The 13844-nt window shown below is 35.5% G+C and overlaps 2 protein-coding genes across 2 annotated transcripts; both read left to right on the plus strand.

Moving 5' to 3' along the window:
• Nucleotides 1–798: 798 nt before the first annotated feature.
• On the plus strand, nucleotides 799–1428 carry GSBLH_T00003439001 (uncharacterized protein; the record flags this gene model as incomplete). Its single annotated transcript, XM_013042193.1, has 1 exon — nucleotides 799–1428. One exon carries the CDS (start codon nucleotides 799–801, stop codon nucleotides 1426–1428), a length of 630 nt encoding a protein of 209 aa, XP_012897647.1.
• Nucleotides 1429–4296: 2868 nt separating this feature from the next.
• On the plus strand, nucleotides 4297–5226 carry GSBLH_T00003440001 (uncharacterized protein; the record flags this gene model as incomplete). Its single annotated transcript, XM_013042194.1, has 1 exon — nucleotides 4297–5226. The coding sequence occupies one exon, from the start codon at nucleotides 4297–4299 to the stop codon at nucleotides 5224–5226; it is 930 nt and encodes a 309-aa protein (XP_012897648.1).
• Nucleotides 5227–13844: the final 8618 nt, after the last annotated feature.

Below are 13844 nucleotides of genomic sequence, written 5' to 3' on the forward strand. Positions count from 1 at the left end.
TTTAAAGCCGATGAGCAGCGTCTCTATTACCTCTGTGAAGCCAATCTTATGACTACGTTTGCGTGGAGATTGAGCGTCGCAACCCACGAAATGGATTCGATTCTTCATGGAGATGAACAGAGACAGTTACCTTCGCTTTTTGAAGTGACAAACCAGACACAGATGATCGTGGATACCGTGTTGAATAAAGAAGATATCGTTCGAGACATCACCAATTCGATTGTGGATTCAATCGTGTCGGATGTGGTGCGTCAAGTCGAAGAAACGAAATCGATCGTGGATCAAACTGTCGCGACCATGATCGATATTTTCTTGGATAAGACGCAGGAGAACAACGATCACTCTCTAGAGGATGAGATTTTAGTGAATGAAGTGGTGGATGAAATGATCGATGGAATCGTGAATGTGGTTTGTCAGCCTCCTCCCAAGCCGATTTCGATCGACCCTTCCATGGTAGATCGATTGAAGGACGCTGCGCAGGTAAGCGAACTGCTGATTCTCGCGATCGCAATCCTCATAACGGTGAGTTTACTCTGTGGAATTGACGGATAGAAAGGACAACAACTGATGAACGCCCAGATTCTGAAATCCAACAAATATCTCAACCAGCTAATCTCCTTCCCTGACATTTCTTTCATTCTGGAGAATCTCATCGTCCCGACTTCTGTCGTGTTTACCTGGAACCGCATATCGCTGTTGCTGAAAGGCATGGCGTATGAATCGTTCGATTGGCAGAATGTTTCGGGATGCGACGTGGACGGTGAGTTCTTCGTGCAGAAAGAAGACATCAGCAATCTGATGCTATTGACCACAACCGATGGAGAGTTTTCGACTGCCAATCTGATCCATGGCTATTCGTTCAATCCTCTTCCAGAGAACAGCTATTTCTTGCTTTCTACGCTGAGTGAAGACTACGACAATTACGAAGCAGAGAAGAATCGAGAGGAATCGAAGCTGGATTTCTTGCTGAATAGCCATCAGAATTTTGCTGCAGCAGAAATCGGGATTTCGCGAAAGAACCGACCGATTCTTTCGCGAATTCGACAGCCTTCGGTTGTTCAATTAAATTCGGATGATGCGATAATCGAAGAAGAAGAAGAAGAAGAAGGAGAATCAGGAGGAGAAGGCAATGAATCATCCGATGACTATAGCGATGTCTCTAGTATTCCTCCGAATTCTCAAATGAGTACTGGGCATCATTTGAGAAACTTCTCGTCGGTGTCTTTAACTCGAGGGGAAAACGATGTAGATGTGTTTCCCAAGATGGATGTTAGAACTCCCAGCATTGTAGCTCGAGAACAGCGGGGAGAAACTGTGAGTACGCATCGAAGAACTCCAAGTATGGGGATTGTGAGTCGTCATGTGGATGATTATTCAAGTCTGGGAGTACGATCTTCAAAAGGAAGCAGAGTATCAAGTGAAAAATGAAAAGTGTTTGAAATGTTTGTGTGTGATAAATGTGTCAAAAGGGGAGGGAATATGGGAAGTTGGCATGCAAATTGAAGGCAGAGAATAGAATTCGAGGTAGGGAATAGAGTAAACAATTTAGTAGTACCAATGCCAAATCGAATGTGGGATGTGGAATCATCAAAGAATTACTATTGAAGAAGGAGAGTAACTCAGAACAAACTTATTCAATACAGCAGTATTTCAATGCTCATTATATGTTTTTGCCATTCAGTAATATCGATTACACACATATATATGTATATCGAATTACTCTAACAAGCATTATTCAAATTCATTATTCGATTGCCTAGTTCTTAACTGGAAAAAGGTGAATGAGCCTAAATTATTTATAGATCTTTTATATTGAATATCTAATAGATTTATCATTCTTGTGATGAATTAAAAATGAATGATGTTTATTCAGTAATAAGTATTATGACATGACATAATAAAGGGAATATCAAATATCCTAGCCTTCAAAACATCATATTTAGTTAATTAATAACATTACACATTGATTTATTATTGGTACACAACGCAACAACAACATCCTTAATTAATACTATTCATTTTCTCAAATCTACTCATAAAGGAATGATTCAAAAGTAGTTCGTACAACAAATGAGACGTTATTACTACTATTCTTTAGTGAAAACAATATTCCTCACATTATTATTGTCATTCAAATAGCATTCCCACATTTTATTGCTTTTTATAAAGTGGTGTTTAAGAAAACTGAATATAAGAATGTGATCATTTCCCCATAAGATCATATACAAAGAAATAAACAGTGATCTTTGATATTTTGCGGTTCTAAATGTATGATCGCATAGAATAAGCTATAATAAATACATTGCGATAGGAGGTGAAACATAATATACAAAAACTTCAGGTTATCATTATGGTTTATCAATTGACATTCTGATCGAGGAATAATAGACTCTTGTCAAAAGAGGGACAATCCCCTTTAAGTATTGATCTCAATAGTAACCACTTTATAGAGAATTGAAGCTTGAAATAACTACTCAATTCTTATTTCGGAAAATCTACTTTTCCTCATTTGTAGTATAATGTACATTTATCATTTTCCATTCCCTTTTCATAATTCAAGCGTGCTACTATAGTTCCATTTGGATCCTCAATAGTCGCATTCCCATTGAGAAGTCCATCTTTTACTGACGCTTTCAAAGTGTATCCAAGGTGAGGAGAACCAATTTCACACAAGGCTTGCCTTTCAATTATGGTTTTATTCACAATTGGAAATTCACTACAAATACAATTATTCCATATGCTTAAATCTTCTTTATTTCTTTCTACACCTAAACTAGTCACTAAAATAGTATCTACTTCCATAACAATTATTGGGGCAGGTTGAACTTTTCTCTGATCATTCATTTCTTGATAAATATGATATCTTTGATGAACCGAACACAATAATAAAGAGATATAGAAATGTATTTTTGCAATTCCACATATTCGACTTATTTTGATGATTGGATTTGAAATTCTTTAATAGCAGTACAATCATTTACGTTAAATGAAATGATTAATAGTGAATCAAAAATAGTAAAATTGATTAGGGTAAAAACACAAATTGGTAGCGAATAATCGACAATCTATGCTTGTCAAATTTCTAAATTCTATATGGAGTGTGTGGTATGTAGTGTAAGAATTCGTTTATCAGAATTGTTTGAAATACAACTTTAGATCGATATTTCTCTCCAAACTCACGTCTTAATCAATTTATATATTCACTACATGTGAATTCACCCATTGAAGTATCATCATAATCATTCTAACCTTTTTTTAGCAATTCTGTGAATATCAATTGTTAGGAAACTTTAAAAAAGGTTTCGCATGCTTGTACAATAATATGCATAGAATTAATGTGAACAACAAACAAGAATACCAATATCATTGTTAAGAAATACCAACGAATCGTTTATACTCTTGGATTGTAGTATTTGTAATCACTTGTATGAAATTTGTCTCTGTTGTAACTTCAGCACTATCTACAATTTCTGAACCTAGGGCTGATTGCATTCTATTCATTGTTAGTCTAATCTGAGCAGGATAAATGGGCATGAACATTATGCGCACATTTTTAAACAGTAGAATATCCTCATAGATTCTGTACCATACAGTGAAAATGCTTTCTCCATTGATATATTCTCTCACTTTACAACCTGGTGTATCTCCATGATATGCATAGTCTCCAACGACAAGAATCAAATGGTTGTAATTATCAAAAGGTGGTTGTTTCATTTGTTCTAACGCTCGAATCAATCCTCCTTGAATATCTCCACATCCATCTCCGCCACCACTTGTTCTAAATGAATCAAGTTTGTGTTTCAACCATTCAAAATCACTAGTAATACACTCTGCTTGCTCTCCATGTAAACGGTCATGAAAATTCTTATACTGTACTACTTGACCCACAATTCCTCCTTCAGGAAGATGATAATCTTTCTCGATCTTCTTTAACTGATTCAATATTTGTACAATGTTATCTCTAGTTGCATTGATATACGGTCTCATTGATCCTGTTGTATCCATCACAATACTCAAGCAGAAATTCACCTGTTTTTTGCTTGCTACCTTTCGTTTTTGCATCAGCTTCTTATCAGGTAATATAACTCCATCCATCTTGATTCCAGAAGTGAGGCTAGGATCCAAGAATCGTTCTTCTTCAAACTCTTCTGTGTTACACAACCAAACTGCAGCATTGCTGATCCATCGCGCGGTTCCATCTTCTGTGAACTCCAAAAACAGTTTCGATGCAGCTGTATCAATTATCATCCTGCCTTCATCACTTCCTTGGTTCTTCTCCCTCACCATAATCGAAGCATGCCCTTCACTTTCTCTGGCAAATACACGGAATCCAATTTCTTCAAATTGATATTCACTCAGTGTACAAAGTGTTCTTCCCTCAAAAATACTTACTATCCCAAAATCCAGACGAGACAAGTTAGAATAGTTCAATGCATCTCCTCCAATTGTGATGAAATGGCCTGCTTCGGGTGCTTCGTTTTTCACTCGTTTCATCACTTTACCTCCTTCTATGGTTTTTTCTTTGTCTCCCACTGCTTCAAATCCATAGAATTTCTTAAAGTACAAATCAGCTTCATAAGTGAATGGGTAGTTCTCCAAAAACCAGAATACACCGCCTCCTCTCCTATTGAATTCGTGGACACAGCTCACAAAGGCATCTGCATAATGATCTACACTATTATCACATTCTTTTGCCATGATTCCATCTCCAGGAGAACATGTTATGAACGTCATTCGATATTTGCCGCTCATCAACTCATTAATTGCAGATATGTAATCAAATGCATAACGGATGTTAAACCCTTTCCCTATGGGCTTTCCATTAATATTCCTGTCTCCGAGTTTCAATATGGGAGAGAACCTTTCACTCTCCACAACTTTTCCATTTCTCAAGACTTCCTCTGTGATAAACTCATCAATCACGTTTCCTTTCTCATCTTTCTCTCCTCGACACAAATAAAGAATAATGAACAAAATCGAATAGTGACCAAACGCTCCATCCACTCCCAAGTCATATCTGCTGTCGTTAATATCATTAATCTTTTTCATTGCATCTTTTCCATCCGTCTCATCATTGAATCGAACACTACTCAATGTAGTCTCATAAATACTGGGGATATTGCAGATCGTCTTTGTCAATTCTCCATAAGTCTTGTCAAATGTTCCATTCCAAATCATTCCATCTATTTTCTTCTCTGGAACTGCATTCGTATTGGTATTGACTGATGGAGTTGTCAGATTCATCAAGGTTTCGGACAATCGAGCAGGATTTGAATTCCAAATCATTGTGGGGAACAAATCTTCAAATCCACACAAATACAAGCCAATTCCAATTCCAAGATAGGTCATTTCGATTCCACTCACAATCGATTTGATTTCTTCTCTGGATTCATTACATAACACACCATTTGTTAACACCATCATTACAGATTGGAATGATCGAGTGTTACAAGTACTACAAGCATAACGAATACAATCAGGCAAGCAAGTATTTTGACAAGGAGACAGTAATGCATGATACAACGCAGCCACAATATTGCTTTCCCACAAATCCATAGATGATATGCCTGTTGCTACACGAATGATTCTAGATGAAGCCACCCACAAATCAATGCAAGGCAGTTGCATATTACTTAGATTTCGAAGCATTGTGAAGATCGTGATCAATGAATGAACTCGGTTTGTTTCACTGAATGCGATTGAAGAGCAATCAATCACAATACTTGCATTGTAACTTCGAATCTTTTCACTTCCAAGCTTTTTGAAAAACTTGCCATCTCCCGTTTTGCTAACCACATATTTGATGTAGTTTGCCATATGAATCGAAGTTCCTGAAGTGGATGCAACAAAGGCTGTTGATTTATTGGGAACGAACAGAGACATGTTCATTGCATCAAATAGATTTTCACCTTGAATCACTCCATTCAACTTTGTCAATCCAGAGGAATATCGCATCGATTTTGGACAAAATGACAACTCTCCTTCTAACAGATCCACAATGGTTGCTGCCTTGGGACTTGCTATTGTATTCAATAGGATAACAGATTTATTCACTTTAAATACGAATTTAGTTGTGATATCTATTGCAGAACTGAAGTTTATAGCATTATCTACCCTTTTACATTTATTAGGCTTCATCAAATTTTCGTCAAAGAAGATACTGCACAAAGGAGCACAAAATAAATCATGAACTCTAGAAAAATGAATAATAGAAGTAAAATTCAATTTTAGAGCCTTTAATTGCTTTCGTTTATTGCTTTCATTAATGGATTCCTTATTTCTTCCAATTATCCAAATTAAGTGCAATTTTTTGTACTTATTAAAAATAGTTTTGACATCATCGTCCTGAGACATCAGTTGTTCACTGAATCCATCACTCACAATCACGATAGGATCGTTCTCGTCAAATTGATCTTTCACTGTCAATAGATCCAGAGGAGTCGAGGGCATTTTTACAACTTCTTCCATGTCAAATAAGAAGGAGATAATTTCACGAATCGATCGATCTTTCATAGAAACATGCACACCTTTATATCTCCCACAGAACACATACAGATTGAATGAAATGCCAAGTTCCTTCAAGATTGTAATCAGTATGGATGTTATGATTGACCTCATTCTTAATTTTCCTTTTCTCAAGCTGCAATTTGTATCAATAATGATATTTATAGTAGAGTACATACGATGATTTACCATTTTTTTCATAATATAACTGATTAACTGAGAAGACACAGACAACACTGCCTCGAGAACTGAGAAAGGAATTTTAACGTTTTCATTTGTCAAAGTCACTGTTTGGAGACTATTTTTGTTACTTAACGGCTTCACATACTTGGAAGTAAGTCTTCTCTTATATACCAAACTAAACAAGGCGTCCATTTTATAGGAGTTTACCACTTTCAAATATGATTTGTAATCTATCGATTTATACCTTAGATCGATTTCAGTTTTCGGTGTTTCTTCTTTCTGCATGTCTTCAGAATCTACTGCAATAAAAAAGTCTTCTTTATGAAGTATGGCTTGAGCTCGTTGTGATATCAATTCAACCACTTCATTTTTCAAGGTTCCCTTTTTCCAGATTCTTTCAACTTCTTGATCTGTATTCCTTTTTACCTCAATTAATTCCACAGTTACCTCACTTGAAGCACACTTTTCTTCTACCAACTCGGTTCTGTGATTGTCAAAATGGGAGGTTATATCCCATTTTATGTTAAAAGACTGGTGATCTAAGACTTCTAATGCTGCCTTCCTAGGGCGACTGAGTGGAATACATTCGTTAATTACCGGTGAATCGATAATACTCGTTTGGCAAATGATTGATTTCCTAGCAAATAGGGGATTTTGCCAAAACTGTCCACGAAATCAGATATACAATGACTTTTGAGTTTATTAATATATGATTCTACATCCTCGTTACTGATATCACAATTTAGAGTATTACTTGGCTCAGATTCAACAAAGTACTTGAGACAACCATTTCTATCATATTCAAACCAGTTGTAACCGTTAACAATTCTTTTTCTATTAATCTCAATTCCGTTATCCAATTTGCCCCATATTTTAACTTTCTTTCTTCTTCGACTATCTACAAAATACAGGGTCAACGAATCGGCGTCACAGTACAATACTTTCTTGTCTGAATCATCGATTTCGCATGCTTGCTCAGTTTCAATCAGTGATGGTGTTTCAATATGCTGAAATGCGAAATTACAAACCTTATGAGCTTCTTTTGAACCAGATTTAACTGAAATATTAATTGATATCTTGATTTGACCGTTTTCACTATATTCGAAAACATTATCGCTCATAGTCAAACTAATGAACTGATCAGTCACTTGTAAATCGCAACTATCACTAGAAAACGATACTTTCTCATCGCCAAATACAATGTATGGTATTCGAATACAATTTGAATGTCTTCCCTTATAATGCATTGGAAGCTTAAATAAGTCATTCTCTGGAAGTATAATCTTCCAACCATTTCTTGTATCAATTACAATAGTATTCTTTATACCACAATATTCATTTACATTTCTTTTCGACTTTTCTACTGTTTTAGGAAAGAAGTAACATATCACAGAATTTAGTTCATTTTCTATCTGTTGTATTTTAACTTGCAATTTTTGTTCATTCTCTTTGCTCAGAGCCTTTTTAGAATCGAGGTATTTCGTATGTAGCTCATTATAGTTCTGTACATCTTCTTTCGATTCCTCATCTACAGATGCCATTACTTCATCTCCCGTAATGAAATCATTTAGTGTCCATTCTTCCTTTATTACTTTAGTATTGACTTCATTGATTGGTAGGATATCATTTCCTGAAGTAATTTCAGAACACTCGAAAAATTTAGTTGATCCCTTCATTATAAAAGAGATTTGCTTGCTATAAACCGTTAAACATGATGATGATGGTTTTGAAATGCTATGGTTACTAGCATATTCCAGAATATCGTGATCCCTAATATATTTGGCTTCATACTTTAAATCTAGACTCTTCATTAGTGCTATCATACAGGTAAAGCAGCATCTTGTGTTAGCATTTTCAATGATTGCTTTATCTTTATCTTTTATATTTAGCTTTCTCTTACTAAATTCCAAAAAAAACGACTTTATCTTAACGGAATCATCTTTAACAGTTATATTCCATTTATAGGGAGCTAGGGGCAATACAATTCCAATTCTATTTTCCATAGTTATTATATAGGATGTATCATTAACATTGATTTTTAAGGTGGATTTGTTCAAATAGCAATCAATACCATGAGGTGGTGATAATTCGATAGTCACAGGTTCCTCCGTTTTACAGTTTTCAAAGCATAATATCTGAAAAGAGAATATTTTGTATTCATCGGCAGCTTCAGAAAATAAAGTATCATTCTTCATATCGTGTTTAGGGTATAATTCTTTCATGATCATATTAACCGCACTAAAACAACACAACATTTGTATTGTTTTCTTATTTCTCGTTTCATATTCTTGACTCTTACAACATTGCTTAGTTTTTTCCTCAGCTAAGCGTGTATATTTTTCTATAATGGTTTTCTTCATAGTTTCAAGCTCTTCACACATTTTTCTGCATTCTTTTTCTTTTGCATCGTATTTTTGTTTTTCTGCATTTAACTTATCTTCCAATTCTTGTTTCCTCCTTTTCAATTTTTCACTTTTCGTCTTCAGTACTTCATCTACCAACTGATTGATAGACCTGGAATACTTCAAACATTCAATTGCATATTCTCTTAGTTCTTTATTTAATAGCATATCTTGTACAACCTCACCAATCAAATTTCTTTTTCTCGGGCAAAGGATACATAGTTTTTCCTCTTTACTCAATTGACACTCATGCTTTAATACAATATCATCTGGGTCGTCCTTTGCTTTCAGAGAAACAATATCTCTTTCACATTTCAAAATGGATTGACTGATGACAACGCCTTCAGGTACTACTTCAGGAAGATCACAAATCCAAGAATGCTGAACAGCCTTTATCTGGCTTACCGAAAATCGCTCGATATCGCCATTTTCATCAACTGCTCGAAGTAATAAGGGCAAGCATATCGTTATACTTTTTACTGGAGTAAGTATTATGAATTGTTCAGAAAGTGCTGTTTTCAAATAACACAACACATTAGGGTTTTCACCATGCTTTTTTTTGTAAGTTCTATACCAATCTCTTTCAAACAACATTTCAATGGCTGCTTCAAAGTCTTCTTTAGTCACTTCAACAGGAGTTATGAATGGATATTCGCTGTAATCCTCTAACAATTTATTCCAATCCAAGTTTTCCATTTCCTTTTTCAGCAAAACATTCAACATTTTCAATAAGTGGGGAAGGAGAATTGATGAACTACTGAATTCTTTTAGAATATCAGTCACATTCAATTCCAATCGATTCAATACATCTGCATATTCACTCAATATGAATGGATAGTTCTTAAATGTTTTCAGTTTATAAATCAAATGAGATGTTTTTACAATGAATTGATTTGCTGTTGATTTATATTCATACTTGGTATACTTTGACTCACTGACATTGAAATTCAAGGATTTGTATGTTTTGCTATCAATCATCTTATCCTCAAATGCCTGTTCCAAGTAATTCTTTAATTCTTGATTCTTACTACAACTGTATTCTGCTTCTGTAAATCTGAACTTCATTCCTTGCTCATCATCATCATTCTTGTTACAATTTATAACACACATTTTAGCAGCAGATTCGATTGTTTCAAGAGTGCTAATTATTTCCTTCACACAATTTGATTCTTTTATTTCAGATGGGAAGCACTCAATGGATCGATTCACTGACTGAATTGAATTCTGAAGATTCATACAGTCGGTATACTTTGCCTTATTTCTATAATAATTGTCTTTCTTAAGTACATCCAAATAGATTTCTCGAATATTGATGATTGCCTTCATCATTGGTTCTGCCATGACTCTCCATTCACTGTTATCCATAATCGCAAATACTTCAAGTGCCAAATCAATTAATACAGTTTCCTTCATATAATCACATAATTCATTTCTTCTATCACAAATAAACAGCAATTCCAAATATATATATTGTTCGGTTGTAGGAATGTCAAATAACTGCTTGATTGTGATTCCTTGGTCAAACATGCAATCTGACATTTTGTACTTGCTATTCATTTTCGGATCAATCGAGGAAATCAAATACCAACGACGAAGAACACCTGCATTTCCTCCTCTTTGCCTCTTCATCATACAATTCTGATGATTATCCATTTCGAGTACTTTGATGGCACAATCCATTACATAGTAAATGAAATGGTTTTCAAAACACTTTATACAGCTTTGTAGTAGTTCGATAGTGTCGTCGATCACAAATCCACTCTTTGTGCTTGTACAAATCTTCTCCATTATAGCAATCATTCGAGTCATTTTTTCAGTTTCTGACAAACTATTTACACTGTTCAAATAGTCAAATAATTCGTATTCAATAGATTTGGGGATTTCAATCTTTGAAACCAAAGCATTTCTCTTCGGTGTATATCCAAATTCAAACAAGAATGCATCTCTTTCTTTACTGTTTATTACTCGAATACATCGTCGGAAGGTCTCCGATTCTTTAATTCCAAAATTACAAGGATCGCATCTCGATTCATTGATTTGGCAGATTTCTTGAACATTTGCTTGAGTCGATATTGGATCACAATACACAATCACACAACGACTCAAGAATGGTCCAGTGAAGTGTTTCAATGTATTGTCCGATATTGTAAAGAAGATTCGGAATGCTTCGTGAATCCTTCTCTCACCCCTTTTCGGTCGCATTGAATACGTTATTTCTTCATTTCCTGCTAATACCTTCAATGTTGGGTTTTCTTCACACAGAGAATTCAGCGATTCCATCACATCATTGTTTGCCAAATGAATATCTTCGATCACAATCCAATCCCCACTCTCCATTGCTTTCAACAGCGGACCTTCTCGGAATTTGATACATTCATTCCCATTTTCATCAATTCCAAGAGTACTTCGACCAATGAACACATCTGGAGAGCTTTCGTGATTCAAAAACACCGAAGTGCATTGTTTATCCCACATCAATGCCAGATTCGAAATACAATACGATTTGCCAGAGGGAGAAGATCCATAAACCAAAATAGCTCGTTTGGATTGTAAAGCAAGACTCAACTTGAATATCGTCACTTTCTCTGTTGAAGTGAAACAATACTCTTTGAAAGATCCTGAATACATTTGTTGTGTTTCAATGTCCCAATAACCACGAACAACACATTGGTCGTCTTGTTTGATAATATCAACTTTCAATGTATCTTCCAGCTTCAATATCTTCTCGATTTCTTTTCTCTCCGATTCTTCATAACGACAAGCAAACACCAACCATAAAGCAGTTTCCAATGATAGGTTATTTCCATTGTTCACAATCTGATCCACTTTCAATACATCTCGAAGTGAGAATGGAATCGATGTCTTTTGATAGGAGTTGTAGGAATATTCAAACAAATCAAGAATCTGATTCTCTGTTGATTCATCTTCCGATTCCATTACATTACTCAAGATTTGACGAGCTGTGAGGAACAATTCATTCAATGTGTATTTCAAATCACGATGATAAATACAATACTTGTAGAATTGACGAGGCAATGTGCTGCGATTTGCTGACATGGATGCTGGATTCATACAGCAAATGATCAGCATGTTCGATGGAATTTTGATCAAATCGCCTCCTGGAACTTGGAATGGATCGTGATTCACATAACAACGAATCAGAGTGAGTAATACTTCAAGCACATCTGATGGAGCCAAATTCACTTCATCTAATAACAATGCGATTCGTTGATCTGAATGATCTCCTCTTTTCAATAGTTCTGTAATACTTCCATCTCTAAATTGTAATGATCCATTCACAATCGTATAACATCCAAACAAACTGTCAATCGTTATGGTATTCGAAAAATTGATTCGCTTATAGTCAAGATTCTCCTTTACGAAATAATTCTCAGCAGAAACAGTTTTGCCTACTCCAGGATCTCCTTCAAGAATCAGAGGAAGATGACTTCGATCTGCCAATACAATGGATGCCAATAGCTGAATCGTGGTCTTTGTAGGAAGTAATGGATGCTTGGAATGAAGGCTGGATTCTATATCATCAATAACATCATTTGTAAATAGGAATGATAGAGTTTGCTTCACGTTTTCTAGCATTGCATCATCCTTGTTGCTTGATTGAAGGAATTCACTCACTTCCTTCAAATCCTTATTCATCATTCCCATTTGAATCAGATTCTCTCGAGATGCCAAATCAGATTGAAGGAATCGAAAATAGAATGGAATCACTTTCTCAGCATTCACAAATTCATTCCTCAGCATATTTGACTTTCGTAGAATGTGCAAAGGATAGTCATCTCGACTTTCAAACTCATATTTCGCCCTTTCTAATTCAGAATAGGGTTGACAAAACACTTGAATGAATTGGTCTTTCTTTGCAACTCTTCCATAATCTGGATCTTCGCATGTTACAATCGCATTCACAGATTCACCAAGAATCTCTGTTTGAATTTGGGAATAATCTTCGAATAGACTAAACTCTTGCGAATCCAAACTAAACAACAATGAATATAATCGAGGAAGCAATCGGTCATTCAATAGATTGATATTGTTCAACACGATCGAATTGTTACTCATTATCGAACGGAGAATCGGACCAGGACGCATCATGAGCAATGATTCATAATCTGCCACGCTATACAATAACCTCTTCAGGTATTCTCGATATACCTCCATCGGAGTTCCATCAACATTTTGGATCGATGTTTGTCTCAGAATGTATTGAATGTCTTCTTTACGACAAACAGAAATCTCACCAAATGTGTGAGACATTTCCATTGAACGAGACATTTCCATATGAGCAGCATTGGGAAACAGCAAATGAGTGACTTCAGAAGCAATATCTGAATCACCAACCAATAACACAGGAAGGTGAGTTTGCTTGAAATTGGAAATGGAAATAGTAAACAATGCAGTCAATACAGAAGAATCCAAATCCTTGAGCTTTGAATATTCGATTGGCACTGTTGTTTCGAGAGGTCCACGTTGAAGCAATGACCTAGATTCATTCTTTGGGGATTTTCTTGCTGTTACTGTTGGAGTTGACAAAACCACACTTGCCATTTCCAATTCTTCTTTCACTTCCGTATCAGATGTCTTTTTCCATTCTTCTATCACTCTCTCAAGTAGTTCTTTGCGATCCATTCGATTTGCAAACAATGCTGCTACAATCCAAATTGGATGAGGAGAATTGAAGCAAATCTTATCCAGAGTGAATACTTCATTCAATGGAATCTCACCACTATCAATATGATC

This window comes from Blastocystis hominis (genome assembly GCF_000151665.1).
Source record: "Blastocystis hominis, Singapore isolate B (sub-type 7) whole genome shotgun sequence assembly, scaffold_3".
NCBI classification, from domain to species: domain Eukaryota; class Bigyra; order Opalinata; family Blastocystidae; genus Blastocystis; species Blastocystis hominis.